At 62.6% G+C, this 26,476-nt stretch overlaps 2 protein-coding genes across 6 annotated transcripts; one reads left to right on the forward strand and one right to left on the reverse strand.

Moving 5' to 3' along the window:
* On the reverse strand, positions 1–26,271 carry TMPRSS13 (transmembrane serine protease 13). Of its 5 annotated transcripts, none has more exons than XM_074848867.1 (15): positions 26,209–26,257; positions 24,128–24,244; positions 18,311–18,675; positions 5,465–5,636; positions 5,021–5,122; positions 4,146–4,268; positions 3,930–4,059; positions 3,555–3,647; positions 3,428–3,471; positions 2,989–3,148; positions 2,711–2,883; positions 2,156–2,254; positions 1,730–1,872; positions 1,450–1,602; positions 1–1,327 (listed from the first exon to the last, which is right to left on the reverse strand). In XM_074848867.1, the coding sequence occupies exons 1-15, from the start codon at positions 26,222–26,224 to the stop codon at positions 1,313–1,315; spliced, it is 1,905 nt and encodes a 634-aa protein (XP_074704968.1). In that variant the 5' UTR covers positions 26,225–26,257; the 3' UTR covers positions 1–1,312. The 5 variants fall into 5 exon arrangements, with proteins under 5 accessions (XP_074704968.1, XP_074704967.1, XP_074704969.1 ...); XM_074848866.1 differs by having other exon boundaries at positions 4,146–4,373; XM_074848868.1 differs by lacking the exon at positions 24,128–24,244 and having other exon boundaries at positions 4,146–4,373; positions 26,209–26,271.
* On the forward strand, positions 15,840–18,255 carry LOC141933814 (interleukin-10 receptor subunit alpha-like). The gene is made up of 4 exons (XM_074848871.1): positions 15,840–16,201; positions 17,088–17,208; positions 17,334–17,512; positions 17,775–18,255. Exons 1-4 carry the CDS (start codon positions 16,138–16,140, stop codon positions 17,948–17,950), a joined length of 540 nt encoding a protein of 179 aa, XP_074704972.1. The 5' UTR covers positions 15,840–16,137; the 3' UTR covers positions 17,951–18,255.
* Positions 26,272–26,476: the final 205 nt, after the last annotated feature.

Below are 26,476 nucleotides of genomic sequence, written 5' to 3' on the forward strand. Positions count from 1 at the left end.
AACTACCAAAACGTTTATTGAGAAGAGCACAGGGTGGTCGGACTCCCCTGGACCCCTCCCTGCAGCTGCCCACACGCCTGGGGAGGGGAGCGCAGCCTCGGCAAGGGGCAGCCAGCCTCTGCTCACCCCGCCAACCCAGGGATCTCCCATCGCTCCTCGTGTGCCTCAAAGCACCCACAGGGTGATGTGGGCACTTGTTTCCTTGGGGGAAATTGTGTCCCCACTCTGGCGTGGCCGGGGAGGGAAGGCTGGCTGGGCGCTGCCTGCGTGCTCGGCAGTCGGAGGGAGGAGGAAGCAATTCAGCACGGTCACCAAACAAAGAGCTGCGAGATCCGGGGGCTGGCTCACGCTGGAGAGGGGCCGCTCTGCATCATCTCCACCATGGCCTGTGGCTGCTGCTCGCTTCTGTCACACCTCCTGCAGCCACCCCCGCAGAGCAGACCTGCCCCCCGCCGCTGTGGAACCCTCGGCAGAGCAGGTGGGGGGCCCGAGCCCAGGCTTGCACAATCCTGGGAGCGAGTGCTTGCTCAGACCGTGTCCACGGCATGGGAAAATGAACAAACGGGTATTTCTCTCACGGGGAGGAACGCCGTTTAAAAGGCACTTCCTAAACCTATCTGCAAACATGAGAGCAACTACCACTCCCCCCCGAGGGTGCTGTAACTGCACCTCGGGGCTCCCCTGTGCTCAGCCCTCCCTGGAGAAAGCAGGGAGCGTGGTCTCACAGGTGTGGGCAGCTGCTGCCCGCCGGGGCAGCGTGACACGATGCTGCACTGTGGCACATCCCAAGGCTGCAGGCAGCGTGCAAAGGAAAGCCCTCCTTCGCCACGGGCACCCCACGGCTTTCCTTCTCCTCACTTCCATCTGCAACCTCCACTGGCTCGACGGGCAGCGCTAGCAGCCCCTCACCCGCCGAGCGTGCCGCAGTCCTGCCAGGAAGCACTCGTGACTCCCCGTCCGCACACATCTATTTACACCAGAGGAACCACAGACACGGGGCGAGGAGGCGCCGGCCCGCCGGCACAGCCCGCTGCCAGCACAGGCTGCTGCCCCCCGCGCACTGCCAGCCCGGGACTGGCTGGGTGCTTTGCCCAGCCGCCACCAGGCCACCTCCCTCGCACTGGGCAAGGGCAGGGTCACATCGTTGGTGCCATATTTCGAGAGGCTGGGGACAGCGACAGGTCCCTGGCTGCACGGATAGTCCAGAGATAGGTGGGGGGATCTGCTGGTAGCATCATGCCCTGGCAGCGGCCAAGGGCAGGGACCCACGCCGGCCCAAGAGGCACAGCCCAGGCAAGTGTCCATCCCGGCCTTAGTCATTCTCGCTCTGCAAGGGAGAGAGGGGAGAGCAAGGGTGAGGTGCCAGGGGCTGGGCTGGGGGGATACAGCCCCTCTCAATGCTCCCAGGGCCACCTGGTAAGTCTCCCTCCCTGTGCCGTGCCACCTCACCTCCATTTTGCTGTAGATCCAGCTGAGGAGCTTTGTCACGCGTGTGTACACGCCGGGCTTATTCTTCTGGCCACATCCTGTCCCCCAGCTCGTCACTCCGGCCACATACCAGCGGCCATTGTCCTCGCAGACCAGGGGCCCCCCGCTGTCACCCTGGCACAGAGAGGCAGAGCAGTGAGGAGAGGAGACAGGAGATGCCCCTCTGTGGGTACCCAGCCAGGGGACAGTGGCGTGCGGGACAAGTGGGCAGCGCTGGTGGCACCGTGTGCCCCCGGCTCACCTGGCACGCGTCTTTCCCTCCCTGCAGGTACCCGGCACACATCATCCGTGGGGTCAGGTAGCCCTCGTACACCTGGTCACTGTTGCAGATCTTGTAGTCAATCAGCTTCACCTCAGCCTCCCGCAGCTTCGGGGACGTGTTATCTGCAAGGCAGGAGGAGCCATGGGGCAGGGTGGGCCTTGGCCCCCCACTGCCCCCAGGCCCCCCCGCAGCACCAGGCGTTCCTGCAGCAGTGAGGGAAGGAGCTGGTATTTCTTGCAGGCCTTATTTCTGCAGAGCCGCACAGCAGGGAGGGCAATGGCCACAGGTCACCCCTGTGGGAACGGCCCTCAAACACCGCAGCAGAGCCGCGGGAGAGGAGCTGCATTCACAGGTTGGGCAGCGGCACGCGGGAGCTGCCCGCAGAGAGCCGGCGTCCTCCCTCACCTTCGTTCTCCCTGGTCTTCCCAAAGCCCGTGATGAAGCAGGACCTGCCGGTCTGGAATCGCTGGTCGTACATGGGAAGGCAGGCTGGGCGAACCTGAGCTGGAGGGAGACATGATTAAAACCAGGCGAGGAGAGAGGGATGAGTCACCCAGGAGCAAAATAGCCACTGTAGTCACCAGCCCCGTGGCTAGGGAGGAGCGTGGGGCGCAGGAAATGCTCCCTGCTGTGCCCACCCAGGCAGGGTCCCCGCCGGGCCCCAATGTGCTGCCCACGCGGGGCACAGCCAGCGGCATGATGCCAGTCCCCACCGAGCCCACGGCTGCGTGTGCACTGGGCCCTGCCAGGGGAGGGTGGGCCAGCTCCTGACCACAGGATGGGCAGGGGACAGAAGCGTGGCCACAGCAGAGCGGGATACTCTGGCTGGCAGCAGCCCCATAGAGCCCGGAGGACGCTCCGAGGGATCCAAGCTGCCTCTCACTCCTGCCCGCCCCTGGAGTCCCGACTGCCAGCCCCAGCCAAGCCCAGCCCTGACGCCCGGCAAGCTGAGCGCCTCACCTGAGAGCGTCAGCGGCCTGGAGAGCTTCATGAGTGCGATGTCGTAGTCATCGTGATCGTCACTGTAGTTGGAGTTGATGATGACCTGGGAGACGGGGATGCCCTCTGCGTGCTGCTTCAGGTCGGAGACCCCGCCGTACACCTTCCAGTCGTCGAGGATCTTCATGCTGTTCCTGGGCAGGGAGAGGCGGGGGCAGCAAGGAGTGAGACGTGGGGCTGCCGCCGGTGCCCCGGGCTGGAGAGCCACCCTGTGGGCAGCTGCCTGCAGCAGCACTCACATGAAGAAGCAGTGGGCTGCGGTGAGGACCCACTGCGCGTCGATGATGGTGCCACCGCAGATGTGGATTGGCCCGTACTGCACGCTGACTTGCCAGGGCCATTTGCTGACAGAAGTTTCCTTTCCGCCGATGATCCGGCCAGAAATCCTCTGCCCGCAGGCTGGAGGGGAGAGCAGGGCTGAGAGAAGGGCTCGGAGGGGGCACGCTGGGAGGGGGACGCACACGACATCACCCCACCCGCAGGCACCGTCGGGGCTCAGTACGCTCACAGGGGCAGTGGAGACCACGGGAACGCAATCTTTGCTGCTTTGTACTGCCCCAAAAGCTTGCTGGAAAACACCCTATTTGCCCACCCCTGTGCAGAGAAGGAACGCGCTCCCACGCATGTGCTTGGCCTTGCCCGCCCTCAGGCACGTGCCCCACCAGCCAGGCCCCTTACTTGTGCAGCGGAGGGAGACGTACTTCCCCGTGAGACACTGAGAGCTGCAGGAGAGAAGAGGGAGACGCAGCCTCAGCCCCGGCCCTGTGGCACTGGGGCAGGGGTGGCAGGTGGCCCTGCCTGGTACCTGTTGAGGCTCTGCTGGATGGTCTCTCGCTCGTCGGTCACGGTGAGGCTCTTGCCGGAGACGCGCAGGGGAACGTATTCGGTCTGTGACGCACTGGGAGGGGAGAGGAAAGAGGCAGTGAGGGTCCCCCTCTGCGAGGCACTGACCGCCCGGCCCCTGCCCTCTCACAGAGGCTCTGCATGCTGAACGTGGGGGGGCCAGACCGAAACACCCAGAGCGGTGCTGGACACACGGCCCTCCAGCGGAAAAGCACAACGCTGGGGGAAAGAGCACAGTGGATCATGCACCCGGCCAGGGCAGGAGGCCCAGAGTAACGCCCGGGGGGCTGGCAGGGGCCCAGCACCCGAGCAGGACGACGCATCCTCGGGGAATTACTTCTGAAATCCCAGCTGCCGGCAGGTCTTCCTGGAGAAGGAGTCGTTCCAGGCGCTGCTGCACACCGGCAGCCACTGGCTCTCAGCGCTGGAGTAGACGTGGAGCAAGGACTCGTCGGACGCGAAGCGCACTGAGGGATGGAGCAGGGGGGTCAGTGGTAGCCCATGCCCCGGGGGCTCCCCTCCATCCCCCCGCCCCTGGCTCCTGGGGCCTCACCGCAGCCCAGCTCGTCGCTCCTCTGGGAGCAGTCAACGATGCCGTCGCAGCGCACGGGGCTGTCCTTGCAGCTCTCGGCGGGCTCCTTGTACACGATGCCAGTCTGCGACCGCCAGAACATAACTGGAAGCGAGCGAACGCTGCGGTGAGGCCAGGGCTCGTGGGGGGCAAGGGTGCTGTGCCCCCCCCGGCCGGGAGTCCGGCGGAGGTCTGCCACGCACAGGGGCGCTGCCAAACACCAGGCCTGAGCTTGGGTGCAGGGCATGAGCCAAGAGTGAAGAGCTGCAGGACGCCGGGCTGAGGGAGGCCTGGCCAGCCCTGAGCACCCCGCGCCCACCCAGCAGCGTGCTGCTCAGCTGCTGCAAGCCCCTCTCGCTTCACCCCCCGCTTGCTTCCACAGAAGGGTGCCTTCAGCCTGCCAAATGCTTCAAGCCCACCAGCTACGGCAGCTGGAGAACCGGCAGCTCGATATTACGAGGATTAAAGCGAATCCCCCGCTGCCTGTGCCTGTTCCGCCTGCAGACCGCACTGCGTGTGACAGGTCCTTCCTGCTAGCCCTGCGCCCCATGGAGGGCAAGTGGGGGTGCTGCCAGGGGTGCCCCCTGCCTGCCGAAGCAAGCCCAGGAGAAGGAAAGAGCAGTGCAGCCCCCTGCCCCCCCAGGTATCGCAGGCAGCCCAAGAGGCGGATCTCCCTTCCCTGGCAATCCTGCTCCTGCCTGCCCACCGGATCTCAGGAACACTCGGGCAGTGGGAAGAGGTAACATCTCTGCCTGCTCGCTCCAGGCTTCCCAGGGCGCTCCCCAGCGTGGCTCTCCCCCACCTCTGCTGCCCGCCCCAGGGAGCCCCGAGCAGCCCCGGGCTGGGCCCCCACTCACACAGCAGGATGAGGGCAACGAGCAGCACGATGAGGATGGAGATGCAGAAGATGAGCGCAAGCCGTCGCTGGCTCATGCAGGGAGCTCTGAACATGGAGGATCCTGGCAGCAGGGCAGAGGCAGGGTCAGGGTGAGTGGCTGCCTCCCCAGGGTGCCCACACCCTGCTGCCCACCAACACAAGCCAGGAGCTCCCTGGCTCCCCAGAGGACCCCCAAGATGTGGCGAGCAGGGCCATGCACACCCTGCGCTGCCCCAGTGTCCCCCCCCGTCCTGCCATGGTCACCATCCTCTCCCTTGCCCCCAGCACCCCTTGCAGGGTAACACCAGCCCGTGGCTGAGGCTTGTGCCAGCAGTGGGCCCAGACACCCGTTCCCTGCCTCCCTCCATCCCTCCCCACCTTCGGTGGGACCGGGGCCAGGGCGCCCGTGGCACCATCCTCTTACGTGTGCTCTCACAGGCCGTGCAGGGCGCCGGGGCTGGGCTGGACTCCGGGCTGTACGGCTTGAAGCTAATGCCCAGGACGCTTTCGCGAGGCTTCAGAGGTCGGGCACTGAAGATGTTGCTGACTGGGGCGGCATGGAGGCTGGGAGGGACGCTGCTGGGCGATGCCGTGGTCTGCGAGCAGAGGAGACTGTTACTGGCAGCAACCGTTGCGCACCGGAGAGTCCCCGCAGCTGCTGCCCCATCGCTGTGGCAGCCGTGAAGGCAAAGGTGACACAAAGCTCAGCTCCCCGGCACGGCGCCGAGCTCCCCAGCACAACCAGTCGTTCCTCCACAGTATCAGGAACCACATGGAGAGTTATCGCTGCAGTGCCTCTTTCTGCACCACGAAGCCTGGGCCATACCTCATCCAAGAGAGCTGAAAACCTCTGTCGCAGAGCTTGTCCCCTTTGGGTGGCTGCTGGCCAAATTTCCCAAACTGATCACTCTGATCAGAGCAATCAGCCAGTATTTGGCAATGGGTCAGTCACGCTGTGGCCCAGTTCCACGGGGCTAGTGCCCCAATTTATGCATCTATCCTTAATTAGCCATTTGAAAAATACAGTGCAATTTCCAGCTGTTATTTAGTAATACTTAATAATCAGTGTTTTCCAAGCCCTGAAACGTCCTGCACCCTGGAATGCTGCTCTGCAGTTGTGTCACTCCTGATCCATGAATTTGCAAAAGAATATGTATTTGTTTCCTTTCCTCAAGACACAATCTTCCCAGCGCCCCATCAGCTGCAGGCGGCTACAGAAGCGAGAGCCTCTCATTTTCCTTCAGAGAGGTCCTGTGTACAGAGCCCCCAATAAATGCCATTTCCTCTGCCATTTGTCAAATCTCAGGTACGTCTCTGGCAATAAGAAATGGCCACATGCCTGACAAACTGCGAGGGCATCGCCAGCCGGCACACGGCACTGACAGCCCGGCCTGGGCTTTGTTCTCGGCAGTGCCGACCCCGCTGCCTCCCGCCGTCGCTCCCAGCGCCACGCAGCCACCACCCACCGCATTTGCAGCGGGCTGTTCAAGGGCAGCCACTCAAACTGGGACAACGTCTGTCCCTACAGACTGTCGCTGCTGCCCCACGGAAGGGGCACCCAAGGGAGAAGCGGAGCCACCATCCCTTGGCAGCAGAGCGTGACCCGCTTGGCACCCAGACCCCAGCCCACCTCCTGGGGACTCCTTACCGGCCGGGGGTGGGCTCAGACACACCTCTCTGGAAGCCTGGCTCTGACTGTCGGCCCTGCAGCTGCTAGAGATGACATTTCCCCACAACCGAGAACATCCCTTCCCCTGCCAGGCCAGCAAGCAGCTCCTGGGCGGGCGCACGGAACGGGCAGAGGACAGGGGCCTTGGGCTGAGCCGGAGCCCCCGCGTCACCTGCTTCCAGCTGGATTTTCTCTGCCCTCGTGTTTCCTGCCGGGAATCAAGGGCCCTAATGAGCACGTCGGGAGCCTGCTCAGGCTCATGCTTTGTAAATACGGCTGTGCCCTTTCTTGCAATGCGGTGGTGTAACTTCCTGGGCACTAATCCCGTGAGTCACGCACCCTGGCGTGGCCACGCGTGCTCCGGCACGGGGGCTGCCTCGGCCCCCAGCTGAGCATCACAGGGGACGTGCCACCTCTTGCCCTGTGCCTTAGGAACCGCCCCACAGAGCCAGCGGGCTCAGCACCCTGGGCTATGGGGCAGGCTGCCTGGCGACCCGCCCTGGCCAGCAGCCGGGCGCGCAGGGCCACCCCCTGGCACAGACCTCCTCCCACCACCCCAGGGCCCTTGGCACAGGCACCACTCACATCTCCTGGCCATCAAGAGCCACCTCCCCACTCAGGTCAGGGGACAGGGACTGAGCGAGCAGCATCACCCACCCCTTCTCACCTCTTCCCCGCCAGACAGTGATCACAAGCCTGAATTTGCTTAGCCTGCAGCCCAAGGCCAGTTTTCCCTACTCCTGAATTTCACAGAAGCTGCATGGACAAGCCCCGGAGCGCCGTGCCGCAGCCTTGCCTTCTCCTGGGCTCTCCCAAAGGTGCCGGGAAGCCCCGGGGAGCCCTGCCGTGTGCTCGGAGGGGCTGGGCTGGCAGCCAGGGGGGCTGGAGAGTGCCACAGCCATGTCCTCCCCGAAGGAGTCTGAGCAGTCCCGCCGATGGGATTCAAGCTCTTGCAGCAAGTGTTGCACCCCCGCACCATAAAACTTCCCTGGGTACGCGGAGCGCCCGTTGTTGGCTCAGCACGAGAGCCCGAGCTGCAGCAGGTCCTGCCCCACTGCTGGGCAGAAACAAGGCAACCCACGGGCGCCAGAAACCCTTCCTAGGGAAAGGATTTCTGCTGTCTATGTGTAAATGAGCTTTTTGTAAATACCCAGACAGTATCATTTACATTGGCATTTGTGTGCTATCTCCACATGTCTGATATTTCACATGCCTCGTCCTGCAGCAAGCGTAACCCTCCGGTTATCAGATCAGCAGAATTACAATGCTGTTAAGGACAAACCTCTCCATCGTAGCAGAAGACGCAGCCCAGCTTCACCAGTGATGCCGATTGCTAAAACATTTCCACCGCCAGTGTGCAAACATCACAAACTGACATGGGAGTACACTAGAGGTTTAAATTGTTCTTATTATTCCTTAGCAGAGACCACATGACCTTTCTTAGACTCCGGTGTACTATTACTTATTTCCTTAAAAGTCTAAAGTCTAAGTATTTTTTTTAGGTCTGTTGCAGAAGCTAACAAAACTTTTACCACGGGCTCCCGGTAACCAGCAGAACTGGTTGCTGTTGTAGAGCCACTGGAGCAGAGAACAAACAGCAGCGGCTTTCTGAAGATATTTCTGCTACGGAGTGTGCGTTACCCCGGCAAGTGAGCTGTGACTTCTGCCCACAAAACCTTTACTCATCCTCTGCTGGCTTTTGAGTAAAAGTCACACCGGGAGCCGTGCCTCTCACACGCGCGGCTGCGGTTTGGGCCCTTTTTCTGACATCCTCTCTGCAAACGCTCCAGCAGCCATCAGAGCGTTAAGCGCTGCTGTGGGCTGGCTCTGCTCCTTTCCGTTGCAGCGCTGGCTTTCGGACAGCCCAGGGGAGGGAGGCTGGGGATGCTCAGGGGACTCCTGGCCAGCTCTGCTCCCCCTGAGCTCAGCCCAGGCTGCCTGGGGACACGTGGATGGTGCCTGGCTGCCATGCGAGCCCTTTGCTAAACGTGTCACGAGCATAAACACCTCCTCACTCCTTCGCCCTGCTCTGAGGCTTTGAGCAGAGCTGGGAAAAGCACCGAAGCCACCGACAGCAGCGCCGGAAAGGCCTGTCCTTTTCGCGCCGTGAGCTGCCATGTGCACTGACCTCCAGCTCGCCTCCCCGCTGCGGAGACAAGGGCCCCAAATCCACACCAGCAGAGAGCAATCACCTGGGGAAAGGCGGGCTGGGCTGGGTGCTGGATCCACGCGTGATGGGGAGGGAGGGCAGGGAACCCAGCCAGCAGTCACCCGCAGTTTCGGAGTGGGAGGGAGAGTGGAAGCCAGGCAACACCTGGGGTGTTGCAACTGGACCCAGGGCCCAGCCGTGTCGCGGAGGAGCGGAAGGGCATGGCAGCTACCCAGAACTGGGAGCATCAAGAGAGGAGGGAGGCAGCCTAAATAAGTGGCTCGAAGGAGCTGCCTAAATAAGTGATCATCTTCCCAGCGGAGCTTGGCAGCCCACCCCTCACCATGGCTCTCTGCTGCTCACAGCCCATTGTTCGGGGCGGGGAACTGGCTCCTTCGCCTGCCTGTGGAGCGCTGCTTGTCGTGGCAGATGAGCTAGGCAGGCACACAACAGTGACATTGTCCTCGCGCTCACCTGTGACAAAACCCTCCTGAGCCCATGAAAGGGCCCGTTCCCTCCCGGTGACACCCATCCCGCTCAAGTGTCGCGGCTGAGCCGTGCCTTGGTGGTGCCTCCCTGGAAGGGGACAGGCCCCCAGCCCAGGGAGAAACCAGGCAGGAGCTGTAGGAGGACGCTGCCGAGACCCTGATGCCATAAAGGGGCAACGCACGGGGAAGTGAAATGCCAGAACACGCAAGGGCCATTTTGTAAGTGCAGGTGACAAACTGTGTCGATTGAGTCAGCCCGATCTGGCCAGGGACAGGTTGCCCTGTGCCGGTGTGAGCAGCCCTTCAGGAAGAGATCAGAAAATGTTCCAGGGGGTGAGTAATCGCTGCTCACCCCATTCCACAGATGGGCAAACTGAGGCACGGAAAGCTGAAGTGACTCTCCTGCAGTTGCAGAGCCAAGGGTGGCACCTGGGACTTGTAATGGCCCAGTTAATCCAAGAGACAAAGCCACAGTGGCCCAGTGGGGATGCCCGATGTTGGTTAATTGTCTCCATCCAGGAGCATCCCAATTCCTGCCCCTGTCTCACCAAGATGCAGCACTGGTGCCCACTTTCAGGGCCACCCAGAGCCGGGATCAGGCTACAGGGCAGTGCTGGGGCAGGCTGCCCCTCCCTTGGGACCCAGCCAGGATCAGGCACAAGCCCACTGTGCCCCTGTTCCTGGCTGCCTCCGAGGTACCCACACGCCAAGGGGCAGGATGAGGGTGGCTTTTACAGCCTGCCCTGACCCCCTCGAGCCCCATCCCCCACCACTGCCAGCTTTGCACTCCGGATGTCGCCGGCACAGCCGGCAGCACTTGGCACAGTAATTACCCGCTGCCTCGCCTGGGCAGGCTGAGCCCAGTGCCCAGCCAGGGATGGATGTTTTCCTCATGACAGGATGCTCAGTAAGGCCCCACGGCTGAGACCGAGCAGGCCCCAGTCAGCCCAGCCCGAAAAGAGGACGGGGAAAACTGCCGGGAGAGCGGCTGGGGGAGAGCGGTGGGGGCAGCATGCTGCCGGTGCTGCCGAGGTGCTGGCAGGAGGTGCCAGAGGGCTCAGGAGCATGCAGCTCCCACGGGTGCCAAGCGGCACCGGCTCCCACCAGCAGCACCAGCCCACCCCACCAGCCAGTCCCCCCAGTTCACAAATCCACTCCAGCATGGACAAGCGGCGGTGCCAGGGGGCCCCAACACCTCCTCTGCCGGCACGGGGCTGACACCAGGGGTGCTGGCGGCACTCCTCCTCCCTCCATGTGCCGAGGGGGTGCCGGAGGCAGAAGCCCCACGGGCAGCTCGCCCTGGTCCCTTCTCCACGCCGGCAGCAACAGGCTGCTGCAAAGGCAACGCCCCAGAGAGAAGGAGGGAGAAGCTGGGCCCCGAGGAAAGCGGGTCCGTACGGCCACAGAGGCACCCCCGGTGCCCCCAGCCGGGTCAGAGCTGGGGGAGCTGCCCACGCCTTACCGGAGAGGTTTTGCCGTCCATCGGCTGCTGCAGGGCTGGGCTGAGATCACAGCTCCGGCACAGCCATCCTTCGCTGCGCAGCGCGGTGCGGAGCGAAGTCAGGTCCGCGGGGACGGGGCAGAATCTGTTTGGCGAGCGGGCTCGTACGTCAGTGCCAGCGCCAGGTGCAGAGGGAAACCAGTCCGACCTGCCGCCCGGCCCCACTGCTGCCTGTTTCCCAACTGCTCCAGGCACGGCGCAAAATATCAGCCTCCACTGCCGGCTGCCCCAGCCAGCCGTGAGGAGCGCGGGGCAACGGCAGGAGAACGCTCAGCTGCAGCCCAAGGTGTGGGAATTGGGGAGAGGTGAGGACTGACCTGGGGGGGAGCAGCATTCCCAGCACTGTTCTCTCGGCTGCCAACCTGCCAAGGGGCCCCTTCTCCCCTGTGCACCCACCACACGCTCACCCGCACTGCTCCTGCCCCGGCTGAGGGCAGCGAGCGCCAGCTGAGTGTGGGAGAGGAGGGGATGCGCAGCCGTGTCTGACCCCAGCAAAAACCCTCCCGTGCGCCCCAGGTGATCGAGAAGTCCAGAACTCCCCCGTTTCAAGGAAATGAAACGCTGTTTTCCTCTAGTTCCTCTAGAGGCTTTTCCACCCCTTTGCTAATGGAGTGATGCTTTCACGTTGGGCAAGGCGAAAGCAGCCGTCTCCTGCTTCCTCTGTGGGCGTGAGCTGGGGGATGCTTTGCTTAACCCAGAACTCACATTTGGGAGAAACAGCTAAAAATATCCAGATTCAAAGGAAAAAGCCCAGCTCCATTGTGTGCTTTCTGATGTCCAGACCCCAGACCCATGACCCTCGGTGCCACATGCCCCACCTATCCAGCCCCTGGCTGCTGGAGGAGCAGCGGCAGCGCAGCTGAACGAGGCTGGGGGGGAGCCTGTGGCTGTGCCCCCTCTCCTCGCCGGCCGGAGCTGCACTGCGCTCTCGGCTCCGCACGGCACGGCAGAGAGGCGGGATGGCTTCCTGCAGAGGCGGCCAGTGTGTTGTGTAACCCAGGCTGCTCCCAGTCATGGCCGGTGTGCAGATGAGCAGCTGCTGGGATCACTGCAAGAAACAGCCCCCTGTGCCCACCCGCGGGGGCTGGCAGCGGGCAGCGAGAGGGCAGCGCGAGGGCAGTGCGTGGCTCGGCAGGCAGGAGGGCAGCCTCTCTGATGGCCCGATCCCGGGAGGCTCCGTCTGGCTGCGTGGTGCCTCCTTGTGAGCCCCATCCCGACACTCTATTTTCCAGGCACATTTCTCCCAGCATTATTCATAGCGTAATTCCCTTATTCATCCGGCTCCGCACCCACACCCGTTCTTTGGAAGCACAGGAGATGAGCAGGGCCATCCAAGCCTGAAGGAAACCTGCTTCAAAGGCCCCTTGATTTCAAGGCTGAAAAGCCCAGGAAGGATCCTGCTGCCCGCCCTGTCCTGCCCCATCCCATCCCTTCCCAGGGGGGTCAGTTCCTGCCCTTCTCCCACACACAGCCTGGGGCCAAACCCAGGCAGCCGGAGAGGGGGATCGGGGAGCTTGGAGAAGACCGACACCTGAGTCCATCCCGATCTTGGTGTTTACGCCCGTTTTCTTCTGGCAAGGTCACGTTCAGCCCTTTGCCTGCCTCTCTCCAGTGAGCCCACCCAGGGCCTCGCTGCCGCAGCAGGTCCAGCACGTAGACCTCAGGGCAAGCGCTTCCCCAGCCGTGGCCACAAGCCAGGCCACCCACTCTGGGGTTCCCCTGCTTCCAGGGGGTTTCTGAGGCAGCTCTCACTCTGCACCACGCTCTGCTTTAGTTTTCACACGTAGGACTAATGGCATTTTGTTTGCTTTTTGCAGCTCCCCTGTGCCTCTGCCCTGGGGTGCAGGGGTGGAGGGAGGCAGGGCCTGGCCAGGCAGCAAGCTGCATCCCTGGACAGCCCCGAGCTGGCCTTGACTGAGCACCTGCATGAGCTGCCACATCCTCTTCTGAAAAGGGTTTCTCAGAAAGTAGCTCCAGGAATGATTGCTTGCTGGTGTTTCTTCAAAGACACCTACAGAAAGCAAGTTACAGAGAGCCGTGTGTCTGGACTTGACCCCGGCAACCCGATGTTAAATGTCATGTGTGTGCAACACCTCCCGGGTGAGAGCCTCGTGCTCTCGCTGGCAACGGCTCCTCCCAGCCAGCAAACCCAGGGGCTAAGAGCTCACACGGCCAGAGCCAGCCAGCCCGGGAGAGCCTGCCGGCTTCTCTGCTCTCTGCTCCGACCTCCAGGCATGAGGGAATTGGGAAGGGAAGAGGATAACTGCTCTTCCAGGCAAGGTGCTTTGTCCCACAGCAGGGCTGTGCCCGCGCAGAACCAGCCGCCGAGTCCAGCCCAAGCCCCAGGCCGCACGGGGCAGCGCTGGCGCCCAAACCCCTCCGGGACTGCACGACCCCCTGCGCCCTGGGCAATGCTGCCCGAGGTCTGCGGTGGTGGAGGGCAGGGAAAAGCAGAGACCCGCTCTGCCAGGTGTCCCTCGGGCTAGGTTCCTCTGTGGTGCTGACACAGTGGTCCCTGAGGGGATATTTCAGTGTCGGCCGCATGACCCGCAGGGCTCAGGGGCCACTGGGAACCCCAGCCCCACTCCAGCCTTGCCCGTGCCAAAGCCGAGGATGAGGATGTGGGCACCGTGCGAGGTAGCAGCAGCTGGGAGGTGGGAGGACGGAGCCGAGGACGTGCTTTGCCCTCTGGCCTGCCCCACGGACAAGGGCAGCCCCTTCGCCGGGCAGGTGCCCGGGGCTGGCAGGAGAGTCCCGGGGGCAGCTGGGTGCAGGGCCAGGGCCAGGACAGAGGCTCTGGGCAAAGACCTGCTGTGTGGTTCTGACTCAGGTGATTTACAGGTTATTAAAAACATGGCTGTTCCTATTCAAAGATTAGTCAATTATTGTGAAGATGAAAAGGAAACTTGGCAGCATTCTCAAGGGCTGCTTTTGACCTGTGAACTCAAAACCTCTCCTGCTGACACTGAAAACGTGGGGCTGTGACGCTTTGGTTGCAACACGGTGCTCTGGGTGGTCAGCAATGCCTGATGCAAAGCTCGTCTGTGGTTATCGCCGGGTTCCCTGCCTGTGCCGGGGCTGCGGGGCTGGGGGGGCCCTAGCACAGTGTGTGGCCGCAGGACAGGGCTGCGTGCTGGGGGGGCTGTGGTGCTGCTCACAACAGAGCTGGTGGCAGCAAAGGTAGCCCGGAGACATGAGTTCTGCAGCCTCAGGGATGCCAAGTGGCATTTCACGGGGGATGAGGGGAAAGCACTGACAAGATGGGGGTCCCGGGCAGCACCTGCACCACCAGCAGCAGCGCGGGCAGCATGTGGGGACACCGCCACACGCTGTCCTGGCACCAGCCCCTCCTGCGGCACCGGCAGCACCCATGCCTGTGCGGCAGCTCGGGTGCCAGCACGAGCACCGCAGGGTGGCTGTGCCACTCGCGATCTGAGCATTCAGCAGAACTGGCACTTCTCCTCCGCCTGTTTCATTTTCCCCTAAATCGCCAAACATTTCTACCGAGCCTCTGAACCGCCTCACCTACAGGACCAGCCCCAGGGTGTCTTTTCCACAAGGCTCGCTCCTTCCTCATTTTTGGTCCCATTGCTTTTGATTTTCACTCTTTTATACAAAACACGAGCTGTGGTTTTGTGTGGGATGGGCTGTGCTTCATCTCAGGACTCCTAAATTCAGTGGCTGCCAGATCTGACTCACAAGCTGATAGCAGAGTGACAGGACATCAGCTGGTCTCCCAAAGAGGGGAGAATAAAGCCAAGCCAGGGTGAAGCCAGGGCGAGGGTCTGCTGCTGGAGCCGTCCTCCCCTGCCCATCCCTATGGCTGGCCCTCAGCAGAGGCACGGCCGTCGGTGAGGAAGAGCCTCTCCCTGCTGCCAGGCACCCGGCACCACCCCCCTGTGCCCATATTCCCCACGGCCCCAGCGGAGCAGAGCTGAAGCCTGCGTGTCCCCGGGTGCCACGAGAGCCAGGCGTGCCACCGTGCCAAGGTCCCGCTGCCAGGCTCAGCGACACCGCTGGACCGCCCTGCAGCTGACGAAGCTGCCGGTGCTCCAGCAAGGCTGAGAGTTGGTGGAAGGCTGTGGGCTTGCAGGAAGGATGAGTCAGGGGGAGCCTGTTCAAAGTCAAGGAAAAAAGCAGAAATCTCCCACTTCAGGCATTTAAGATGGCTCTTTGAGGAGCCACTCTGCTGCGGCAAAGGGGCCCAAGGTCCTGCGTCAGGGACTGCCATCAAGCCAGGAACTGCTCTGAAGCTTTCTAAGGCTGTCCAGAGCACTCTCGGTTTCTCTTGCTCTTTTTAGCTCTGTCCTTTCCGCTAATTCCCCAGTGGGAAATTCCTCTTCTTGAGACAAATTGCTCTCTATCACGAGGGACCCCGTGTTTTCACAGGCCTCAGGAAAGCCCTCAAGCAAGCTCTATTGTAATTCATCCTGCCAGAAGGCAAAGCAGGGCACTGGCAGTCGGCTCGGTGGTAATTCAGGTCCTGGCAGCAGGGGCCAGCATCACCAGCCAGGCAGGACATTGCCGTGGGGCCAGAGCCCCGCAGCCCCCTCCATCGCGGCTGGGTCTGGCTGACAGCTGGGAGCCCCAGGGACAGCTTGGAGCCCCCTCCGCCGCTCCCAACATCAGAGCCCGCCACGCCACCCACGTCTGTAGGTGTTTGTGGGACACCTAATAGCCCAGAGGTTGTCACTCAGCCCCAGAAATGGGGAAAGGCAAATTGCAGAGTGAAGCAGGAGGGTATGGGCTGAGCCCAAAGGAAGGGAAAGCAAGAACCCCCTCCCGGGGCTCCAGGGCTCCCCAGGGCTGGCTGTGAGCCGGATGGCTTTAGCCAGGGGCAGGACAGGACACTGCCCCATGGGGACGCTGCTGGGGGGGTGCCACGCTCAGTAGAATCCCTGTGATGGGTCATCCGAGGTGCTAATGCTCGTCCCCTGTGCTGGGCTTTTAACATCTCATTTAATAATGAGGCAGCAAAGGCAGACACATGATTTACTCCTATTTACTCCTTTCTCAGCCATGTACCATTTTGTTCAGAAAAGCCCCCAAAGCTTTAAGGCTGCTTGCAGGAAATGCCCAGCCTGGGCTGAGAGATTAGCCGTGGATGAGTGGGTGGACGACAAAGAAAAGTGGAAGCTGCTACACCACTACTTTCCTCCCACTGCGCTAACGCCTCCGAGACGTCACTGAGCCAGCCTCCGGGGGAAAAACAAGTGTTCTGCAGCCCGGCAGAGCAGAGCTCGGCACCCTGCTCGCCCAGCCCCGCGCCCGTGGAGGATGCTGAGCCGGCATGGCCCCCTCCGCCACAGCCCTGGCACTGTGCGTGGCACTGTTCCTCACCCGGCGGACAGACGGTGAGTCTCTCTTGCCCCCTTCACTGTGCCTGAGCCCCACGGCTCCCGGCAGGCTGCTCTGCTCCCCTCTGCCCCCGAGACCCCAACACCGGGCTGGGGACCGGGACAGGGGAAGACACGCAGGGCAGGCGGTGAGCGGAGCCGCTGCGACGCGGGGCTGCAGCTTGGGCACTTTTCCTGGACACGGCCAGGGCTCCCTGCTTGCCACTTGCCGTTCTTTGTTGTTTGGGACCCTAAAGGCTGTGTCAGTCCTCAGGCATCAGCCTCATCTCCACCAGCGTGGCCCGCGGTGGTGACATGCTGCGGTCGGTAGCGTGGTGCTCTGCCGCCAGCTGCGTCCCCGGGCAGCGGCACGGCTCGGTGTTTGCCAGCAGGCAGCGGCTGCTGGGGAAACCACCACAGAAAGGGTGGCAGATGTTATCTAGTGCTGCTCTGCTGCCAGGTGACAATACCGAAATTCAGGCAGGAGGTGCGAAAAAGTCTATTTCTTCCAGCCAGCAGATGAGCAAAACAGGAAAGCTGAATCTAAACAGAGCTGCAGCAAACGGCAGGGGCGGCCAGGGATGCAAATAGAGCCGGCTCCTTTCCTGGGCCAGAAAAGCACCGAGAGCCTCTCGGCTGGGCTGAGCTGGGCTCTCCCCAGGCCGGAGGGGAAGGGAAAGAGGAGGACGAGCAAACACTGAAACTTGGAAGTGAGACAGGCCTGGGCAAATCCTTGCGCTTTCCGGGTGGGTGGGTGGGTGGCCACTGCCGAACACGGGGGTCAAGCTCCAGGCCAGCCATCCGGGAGGCAACAGCAAGGGGCTCTGCCCAGCTCCTGCGGGCACCAGCAGGGTGGGACAGGTCACCGTGCAACCTCGCCCAACGCTGGCCTTCGGTCCCACAGGTGAGATGCTGGAGGGCCCCACGGACGTGCGCTTTGTGGCAGAGATAGCGCATCACCTGCTGCGGTGGGAGCCGGGACACAACGCCCGCAGTGATGTCCGCTATGAAGTGGAGCACAGAGTGTGAGTACAGCGATGGGGGCGCAAGGGGGTTCAGCCCCTGCCCAGGACCTGATACTGACCACGGTGACGAGCGAGTCCCTGGCACCTGCCTGCACTGCTCTCACCCCAGGCACTTTTCCCAACAGCTACGGCACAAATTTCTCCTGGATGGCCACCCCGAACTGCAGGAACATCTCGGAGCTGTCCTGCGACCTCACGTACTACACCCTGGATCCTGCCCTGCGCTACTACGCACGCGTCAGGGCTGTGGCCAGAAACCACACGTCCCCGTGGCAAAGGACCAACTCCTTCTCCCCGCGAGAAGGTAGGCGGGTGTCTGCCGCTTTGAGGAGGGCAGAGGTCAGGGTGCCAAACTGCTCGGGAAGGACTTTGGGATAGGTGAGGGCAGGGCTGTCTCTTCTCGTACCTCCCCGGAGGGCAGCCGGGCTACGGGGTGGGCTGGGACAAACAGGACAGGCGGCACCGGCTGCGAGGACCGGTCACAGCTCAGCCCACTGCTGCGAGGGCTCTTAGAGCTGCGGACAGGAGAAAACCCTAACGTGCTCTTCCACCTGACCTGTTCCCAGCCAGCCTGCGCCTGTCAGGCCAGAGCCTCTCCTTGACGGGCAACACCATCCACGTGCAGCTGCAGCTGCTCCTCAGGGCGGGGAACCTCACTGTCAAGTATGACGACGTCCAGAAGCACACGAGGCGATACTGGGTGTACGTCAGGAGGGCACAGGACAACCGGACGGTGAGATGAGTTGCTGGTCCCGTATTGTCCCCATCTGTCCCATGCAGTGCTGCTGAAAAACACATTCTTAAAGTAGTCTTCTGTAAAACTTAATAGTGACCTTTCTCGCAGCCACAACATTGCAGAGAGGTTTCTCCGCACGTTTTATTGCAGTAGGTTCCCCAACTCTTGTTGGGCTTTTGGGTCTAGCTGCCGTCAGTGATATTGCTAAGCACCCTGGGGACCTTCCCAGGGGACAGGGGAGGACAAGGGAGGAAAGCACGGGGCCCAGGACTGCTGCAGGAGCTGGTGGCTCTGGGGTACAAGCCCATGCTCTGGTCATTGCAGTATAAAGTGCTGAAGACCACCCCGGAGTTCAACATCACCAACCTCTTCTGGGACACGGAGTACTGCATCAGCGTGGAGCCCGACGTGGCCAGCCGCCGCATCCACGCCACACGCACCGACGAGCATTGTGTCGCCATCGGCGGGAGAGACAGTAAGTGGCGGGGGAGCCAGGGAAGGGGGGGTCTCGTGGGATGTGGATCCTGGGGTGCAGGGGTCCACACCAGGGTAGCCGCTCCATGCTGCCGCTGCAGGGCCTTCATGCCATGTGCACTGGGGACTCTGCCTGCCCCCTCTCACCCGGGTACGTCCTCTCTTGCAGGGAGTGCAGAGCTTGTCCTGAGCATCGTCAGCTCCTCCTTCATCACCCTGTTGCTCCTGGGCCTCCTGGGAGCTCTGCTGGTGTGCACCTACATAAAGAAACCCGTGAGGCCGCCATCTGTCCTGGTAAGGCCGCTGGGCACGCGGCACCCTTTGCGGCCAGTGCGAGTGTACAGGCTTGGGTAGCTGTTGGGAGAGGCAGGCAATGAGCAGGGACAAAGCATGGCTCACTCCCCTCTTTTCTCTCCCTCCCAGAAGTCTTTTATAAAGCAGAGCTCGCTCTGGATGGAGCAGGAGTCCTCATCCTCGGGCAGCCCGGACGCAGACCCCATCCAGCAGCTGTTCCTGTGCCAGAAGGAGCCCCAGCAGGACAGTAGCCCGTGCGGCAGCGCCGGCACAGCCCAGCTGCCCCTGGAGAAGGGCTGGAGGCTCCCAGCGTGGCCCGAGGACCAGCTGTGCCTGCTGGGGCCGGGGGCTGTGGGGAGAGGGGACAGCAGCTGCACCAGCACTGACAGTGGCATTTGCCTGCACACCTCCTCCTCTGAACTGAGCTGCTCCTCCAGCCCCGAGCCCCAGGGCTACAAGCGGCAGCTGCCCACTGGCGACGACAGCGGCGTGGGCTTGGAGAACATCTGCCCTGGCCCCACAGGCTCCTCCAGCAGCGGGACCGCCAGCCCCGCAGTGGCCGGGCAGCCCTGCGGAGGGGAGTTCGGCCTCTCCCCTGCTGCTGGCCAGGACGTCCAGCAAGCCGTGGAGTTCCGCGGGTACCTGCAACAGTCCAAGGGCATGGTGGAGCCCAGGCAGGACCCTGCCAGGGGGGTGCCCTTCTCGGGCTGTGCAGGATCCCCACAGGGCCCGGGCAGCACCGACATTGTGCTGGATTTCGAGTGCTCCGAGCTGGCTGTGGCCAAAGGGTATTTGAAGCAGTCTTCTCCTAAGCATCCCCACAGCCACGCACAGGACCTTCCTCCATGGGGGGCCCCTCAGGAGCCCACTGCATGGGACCTCTCCAGCCCGGTGGGGCCCCGAGCCACCACTCTGCTGAGCTATGGGGCTCCAGGTGCTCCCTTGGCCTCCAAAGCCAGCCCTGAGCTCCTGAAAGCTCCCTTTGACCTGAGTATCTTCAACACTGACATCCTGGAGACGCTGCCCCTCATCTCCAGCCTCAGCACCAACAAGTGGCACACGCTGCAAATCAACGCCCTGAGCCTGCTCAACGGGGACAGCAAGGACAGCCGCCTGTGAGCCGTCCCCGTGCCGGGGAGTGGGTGCCCGCCAGCCCCGCACGCTGACCCAACTACCTCTTCTAGCCACTGCCCGTGGAGAGCAGCTACTCCAATAAGCTACTGCCGACTTCTTAATGTTAACACATCGACTGGGCAGTGCCCCAGCCAAGACTCGCCTGAGAAGCACCAGCTCAGCTACTTCTGGGGCTGCTGTGGCCCTGGTACTGCTGTGGCCAGCCCCCGGCGCACCCTGCACCGTCCCTCCAGCCAGGATCCGGTGCAAAGCTGATGAGATCTGGCGAGGGGCTGCGCTAGAGGGGCTCACCCCCACCGCCTCTGACCACCGAGCCCAAGGATACACACCAGGATGTTTCCAAAGGGCGATCCTGCCTCACCTGCCCTCCCCAGCAGCCCAGGGCAGGCCACGCAGCCCCTGGGCTCAGGGTCACCCTCAGGACCAGGGCTGGCACTAGCCCTGCCCTTCCCCTCCCCACTTCCCCCTGTCCCAGGCTCCTCCAGCTGACGTCCACAGCGCCAATGCCATCCAAACCTTTCACAACACAGACAGCAAAAAGCAAAGAGCAGCCTGACATCAGCCATCCTGCTGGGAGCGTGGAGCTCCCACGCTGGCCGACCTCCCTTGGAGGCAGCGAGGGACTTTCCTGACCCTACGGAGACCTTTCAGCATTCAGCCCCTAGGACAGACACCCGGGGTGCTGGCTACCTCCGACAGGGTGCAGGATACGTGCAACAGCTGCTATATGAGCCCAGCGTGAGTCACGGCAGCCCTGCCCACACTATGGTCCGTGTTCTGCCACTATTGTGTACAGACATTATTTATTCTATTTAATTTGTAAATACAGAAAGGATGTGGTATTATTTATTTGGTCTGCTCATCTGACATCCTCTTCTAAGGTCAAGCTACGCTTTCTGTTTCCAGATACAGACTTTCCCCTGCAGCAAAGGGCAACATCCTTTGCCTCACTCGGGGAAGAGCATTTCCACATCACAACTGGGAAAAAAGCAAAACCAAGCCAGGCCACCGAGAGCTTCCCACTCATCTGAGGACCAGGGTAGTGGTGCCAGGCGAGCGTTGTGTTGTGGGAGCACACACCAGAGGAGCAGCGGGGAAAAGGACCTGGGCAGCTTGCGGTGATTTCACAGGGAAGGACAGGAGCAGCTCCAGCGAGGAGCGGAACAAGTCGAAACTTGGGGGTGGGGGAATAGTTTCTGTCAGAATGGAAACAAGCCTGAAATGGGAACAACTTACCGTGGGCTACATTTGACTACTGCCGGGGCACTGAAGAGTTTTTCCAAAAGTCATTGGTTTCCAAGAACCTTCACGGTGGGATAGTCCCATTAAAACTGTTAGTGGAAACCCAACTTGGGGAGTACTTTTGTTCAGGTGAAAACATGACTCATGTCAGGAGAAGGTCTGTTGATGCATTGCTGTTTCCTCCTGTTACGTCTGATGTTGCGCTACTCCACTCCAGATACGCTCCGTGCGTCACGCGGAGGGCCTGGCCCGTGGCCATGCTGGCCGTCCCGCTGCCGATGCCGGCCGTGGGCATCCTCCTGCCCTTCCATTTCCACCATCCCTTCCGCCTCTGGGTATTTTGGGGGTTGGGGTTTTTTTTTTCTTTTTTGCAACTTCCTCTGAAAACGGAGTCATCAAAATTAAATGTGACTTTTTTTTCCTTTCCTTTCAAATGCTCCTGACGTCACCTCTCTGGCCGGATCCCACGCAGTGCCGGGTGCTGCTGGTTCCTGCAAGCTGCAAAAGGCTGCAGCCGGCAGCGTCCAGGGGCAGCACCCAGGGCTGAGAGAGGTGGCGTTTCCCTCCCCCTCCACGAGCAGCCAGGGCTCTCCTTTCAACAAAACCCAGATGAGTTTGTCAGAAAGCCACAGACCATGTGCTTTGGCTTCGATAGCCGAGAGCGTGGACAATCCCTCCAGCTCTGGAAATCCCAGATGCTCACATTTTCCTGAATTAAGCCACAGCCTAACACATGGACGACATGTGGCTCTGACTCCTCCTGCAAGCGGCTCTCCTCTGCCGCTCCTCCTCGCAGCGGGGAGCACTGCGCCTCAGCCGCCCCGGCGAGGGGCTGCGCCCGTGCGAACACCCTTCCTCCCCCAGCACCAGCCTATGCAGATGTTCCCAACACATTTCCAACAGCGGGGCCGCAGTGCCCCCAGCATTGCACAAACCCTGCGAGGAGCAGCACGGAGGGCGCGGGGAAGGAGAAGGGAGGGGGCTTGTGGCTAGCTACCTGCTCCCTTGCAAGCCGGGGTGCAGGCTGGGGCTCTCTGCTCCATCCTCACCAGTTTCCCCACATACAGACACGTGGTGTCCTGAGTTTCGCTTCGTCTTCCCTCTGAGGAAACAGTTTGCAAAGAAACAGCCCCAAAGCCCCCATGCCTCAGCAGCCCCCACCCGCTGGGCCAGGGCCCCTCTTGAGGCCGCCGCAGCTTGGCAAGGGCTGTCCTTGTGCTCCAGTTCCTTGGCCGCTTGCTCTGCCAATGTTGCAGGCGGCCAGCACAAGAAAACCACAAGAAAGCCCACGGGGATTTTCTGAGATGTTTGCTTGCACTACCAGTGTGGAGGATGAATTTCCACATTGGTCCAGATATCTGACGGAGGAGGGAAGTCTGCAGCAGTCTCATTTCCTTATGGCATTTTCCCCTATTGCACAAAACCAGCCATCCAGTCCTACAGCTCACTGCAATCCTCTTGAGCTGGTTCCCCGCACTCCTGCTGCCCTGTTCACCAACAGCCTGCCCCAAGGTCTCCTGGGCACGCAGCCGGCTGGTCCTGAGGGCTGGGGTGGGTCTGAGCCGTGGGGAAGGTGGCTTTTGTCTCCAGGACACATGCTGAGGAGGCCTGGGATAAGGCAGCTCCCTCTTCCTCCATCTCAAGCAAGGGGAGGCTGCGCCCATGCACCAGCGTGGGGACGGCAGCCAGCCCTGGGCACCGGCCCGTAGTGCCCATGGCCAGGCAGGGCCAGCAAGAGAAATGCAGCTGTGGGAAGCAGATGGAGAAGCTCTTATAAAAACAGAAACTGCACTGTTAGGGTTTCAGCAGAAATCCCGCATATTTTGGGCTGTTTTTTAAAGAAGCAAGAACAGAGGACTTCCCCCATGGCCAGTCTTGGTTGCTCTTTCTGTGGCTGCTGGAAGGTGGACATGAGGCAGCTTGGGGAAGTGGCGCAGGGAGCACGGGGCTGCAACCCCAGCCCCGAGCTGCCTTCACCCCCGGCCATGTGCTCAGTCCCAGGCCAAGGACAGCGGGCCATGGGAAGGGAAACACAAAGCAAACCCTGCGCAGGGGGGAAAGCAAAACCAGGGCCCAGGGAAAGCCCCTGATGCCCCACAGGCGTGGCAAGGACTTTTGCAGGAAAACCCTTGGGACTATCCCAGGGAAAGCTGCGATGACCAGGAGGCAGGGAGGGTCTGGGGCAGAGCGCTCTCGCCAGCGTCCGGGCTCCCTGCAGAGGCACCCGCTGCCGCAGCCACCCGGTGCTGCTGCTGTGGGCTGTGCTGGGGGACACGCACGGCAGCGACCTGCTCACCCATCGCTGGGTGGGGAGCAGAGGGTGACATCCTACCTGCACGCCAGCACGGCGCCCGCCTCATGGCCCCCGGTTGTGGAAAGGCATGTAGCCACTGCCCGCTGTGTCCAGCGAGCCGCTGATGCTGAACGGTGGCACCAGCTCCACCGCCACTGACCCCAGCCCGCTGCAGGCAAGGCAGAGATGTTAGCGAGCTGCCTGCCCCCCTCCAGCCCCTGCCAGCCTGGGCGGGCTGTCCCCGAGCAGCTGGAGCTCCCCAGAGCATCTGTCCCGGGGAGGCAGCACCTGTGAACAGCAGATCTCAGCAGGTTTCAGACTGGCAAGGGTTTGCAACACCTCACGCTGTCCGAAGGGAGCACCCAGCCCGCCCCAGGTCCCTGCACAGCCTCACTCACCGGGTGTGGTAGAGATTGAAGACAAAGTCAGGCCCTGGGGAGTCAGGAGGGAGAGATGTCAGAGCCATGCGGTGCCGTGAACTCGCCTTCGTTTTGCCACGAGTCTGTGCGGTGGCGCGGGGATGGGCCAGCGGGACAGCCAGCTGCCCCAGGACATCACTGCGCATCCCCCTCCCCGGCCTCTGCATGCCCCCAGCTTGCCCCAGAGCCACCCTGCGCGTGGGTTTCCCCAGCCCCCAGGGACCAGCAAACGTCAGGCGTGCTCCCCACACCCCGGGCCCTGCAGCCCTTTCTTTTTGAGGCCTCCATGCTCTGCTGCTGCCTGTCCCCTGCCCTGCCCCTACTCACGGTGCCAGCACTGGCCCCTCTGGTACCAGCGGACGAAGGCGTAGCTGAAAAGCACCAGGATCAGCAAGGCCAGCCCGACACCCAAGATAACACCGAGCATGTTGATGGGCTGCTGCCCTGCAAAGCAGAGGGAGAAGGGGCTCTGCAGCCAAACGCTGGAGGTTGTGATCATCCCCTGAGGGGCGACAGGACAGCTGTGAGGCTGGGATAGGTCCCTCCGCCGTGTCCTGTCCCTATGGCGTGGAGGGACTGCGCTCCGCGAGGCTGTTGAGCATTGGGACACAGATTTGTGCTGCCCCCGAAGCCCCGTGCTGGAGACTTGGGATCTTGGTCGCACAGCCACTGCCTCTGCGGTCCCCAGGCGAGTTGGAGGGTGGGATGGTGACCTGGGAAGGGGCCCAGAGGGGAGTGTGGGTGACCCGCTGCCCTCCGCCTGAACAGGAAGGGGCCGGCTGTGAAGAGGAGCCCATGTCCCTGTAAGCAGGATCCCCCGCTATTCCCGCTCCTGGCCCCGCCGGGAGCTCACCCAGAGCCCAGGCAGCTTTCAGCCATGCTCTTGGCAGCAAAAGTGCAGGCAGAGCAGGTAGGTAGCAGGGCAGGGCTGGTGCCAAGGAGACACTCGCTGGCTGTCACCTCAGCCGGGGTGTCAGAAGAGCCGGCAGCGCAGTGGCAGCGGTGCTGCGGCGGCTGTGCGGGGCCGTACCCGGCCTGTCCCCAGCACCAGCCCTGCGCAGCCGCGCAGACCCATTTCTGGACAGGCAGTTCCCTCTAGAGGATGCATTTGCCAGGGCAAGCAGCTGCTGGCGGCGCCGGGACGAGGATGAGGATGGGGCTGTGGGGGAGCTCTGCACCCCCCCATCCCTCCCGTCCACCCTGCGGGGTCTGGCGAGGCCCAGCGCCAGCCAGCGCTCCCGGCACTGTCAAGGGGACACCGAGGTGCCCAGGCACGGCCGATGCGCAGCACTGCTCTGCTGCCAGCAGGCTGCACGCCGCACAGAGCCGATCTCCTGCCACCTGCAGCGCAGGGCTGCGATCACACCTCCCCAGCTGCTACCAGCTCCTGCCCTCCCAAACCCCTGCGCAAACGCCGTCCCGGACCCCCCTCCGCTGCCACAGTGGGCTCCAGCGTGAGCCCGTCTCACAGGCAGCACAGCCTCTTGCACGGCCACCTGCACCCCAGCATCCCTGACCAGTAAGCTGCCCAGTCAGTCCCAGTGTGGCCCATTAGCCAAATGCAGGTGAGAGGGGGGGTGGGCACATCTCTGGGGGCTGCTGTGGCTGCTGGCGACAGCAGGGTTTAGCCACTGCCCTGGCACCCAGCACAGGGACTGGGCGCTGAGCCTTGCAGTATCAGGAGTGAGGCGGCAGCTGAAAGGGTGACCTAAGAGCAGCTAAATTTAGACAGATGCCGGTGGTGTGAGAACATTTCCCCTGTGGTCACAGTGTTTACATAGTGAGCAAGGTCCCAGGTCGTCCTGCAACCCGCAGCACTTGCCCTACCTGATGGCATCCACAGCCGGCCGGGCAGGTGCAGAGCACAGCAGCCGGGCGGGGGCAGCCCGCCCTTCCCCTCCGCTGGGTCCCCCCGGCGAGGCTTGGGAGCCGGGGTGCGGGGCAGCCAGCGTGCCCTGCTTCTGCTGGGCCAGGGGCGAGCCAGGAGCCCCGGGGCCCCAGGCCCCGTCCTGGGCCGGCGTGGGTGAGGTCAGGGAGTCTGCCGCAGGAGTGACTCACGCAGCAGGAGCTGCGGGACGGGAGGAGCGTGATGCAAGAGCCTTCCCTGAATCAGCCGGCTGCCGAAACTGCCCTCTCCCCACGCCCACCGCTGGTGGGAGGATGATGGCTTCGTGGCCAGCCCCAGCCCCATGGTGCACATGGGAAGCACCCACCGCCCCGACACCCTCTGGAGAAGACGGCCTCATGTCCCAGCAAGGTGCCTGTGAGTGGTACCGCTCCAGGCAGAGCCCCAGCGGCAGCCGAGCCCCGAGCCCCAGCTCCAAGTTGGACGGTTACCAAGCCACTGCCTGTGCCGCAAAACATCCCCACCTCTGCTCTGTAAGGGGAGAAAAATGCCACCTACTCACCAGCCCGGGGGTCCATCTCCTGGTGCAGCAGGAGGTGCTCCTGGCTAGCCCAGGCCGGAGTGGCTGGAGCAGAGCCTGTGCGCGCTGGAGCCTGGCACGTCCTGCCCGTCCCCTCCTCTCCCGGTGACACAACACCTCACCACCCGCACCGCAGCCAGGCTGGGCACCGCTCCGCGCCTGCCGGTTCGACTGGTTCCCCGGGGAGAAAGCAGAGGAGCTCCAGCAGACATCGCTCCTCGGGCGAGGGATGGCGCATCGCCCGTGCCCC

This window comes from Strix aluco, chromosome 23 (genome assembly GCF_031877795.1).
Source record: "Strix aluco isolate bStrAlu1 chromosome 23, bStrAlu1.hap1, whole genome shotgun sequence".
Classification (NCBI taxonomy): domain Eukaryota; kingdom Metazoa; phylum Chordata; class Aves; order Strigiformes; family Strigidae; genus Strix; species Strix aluco.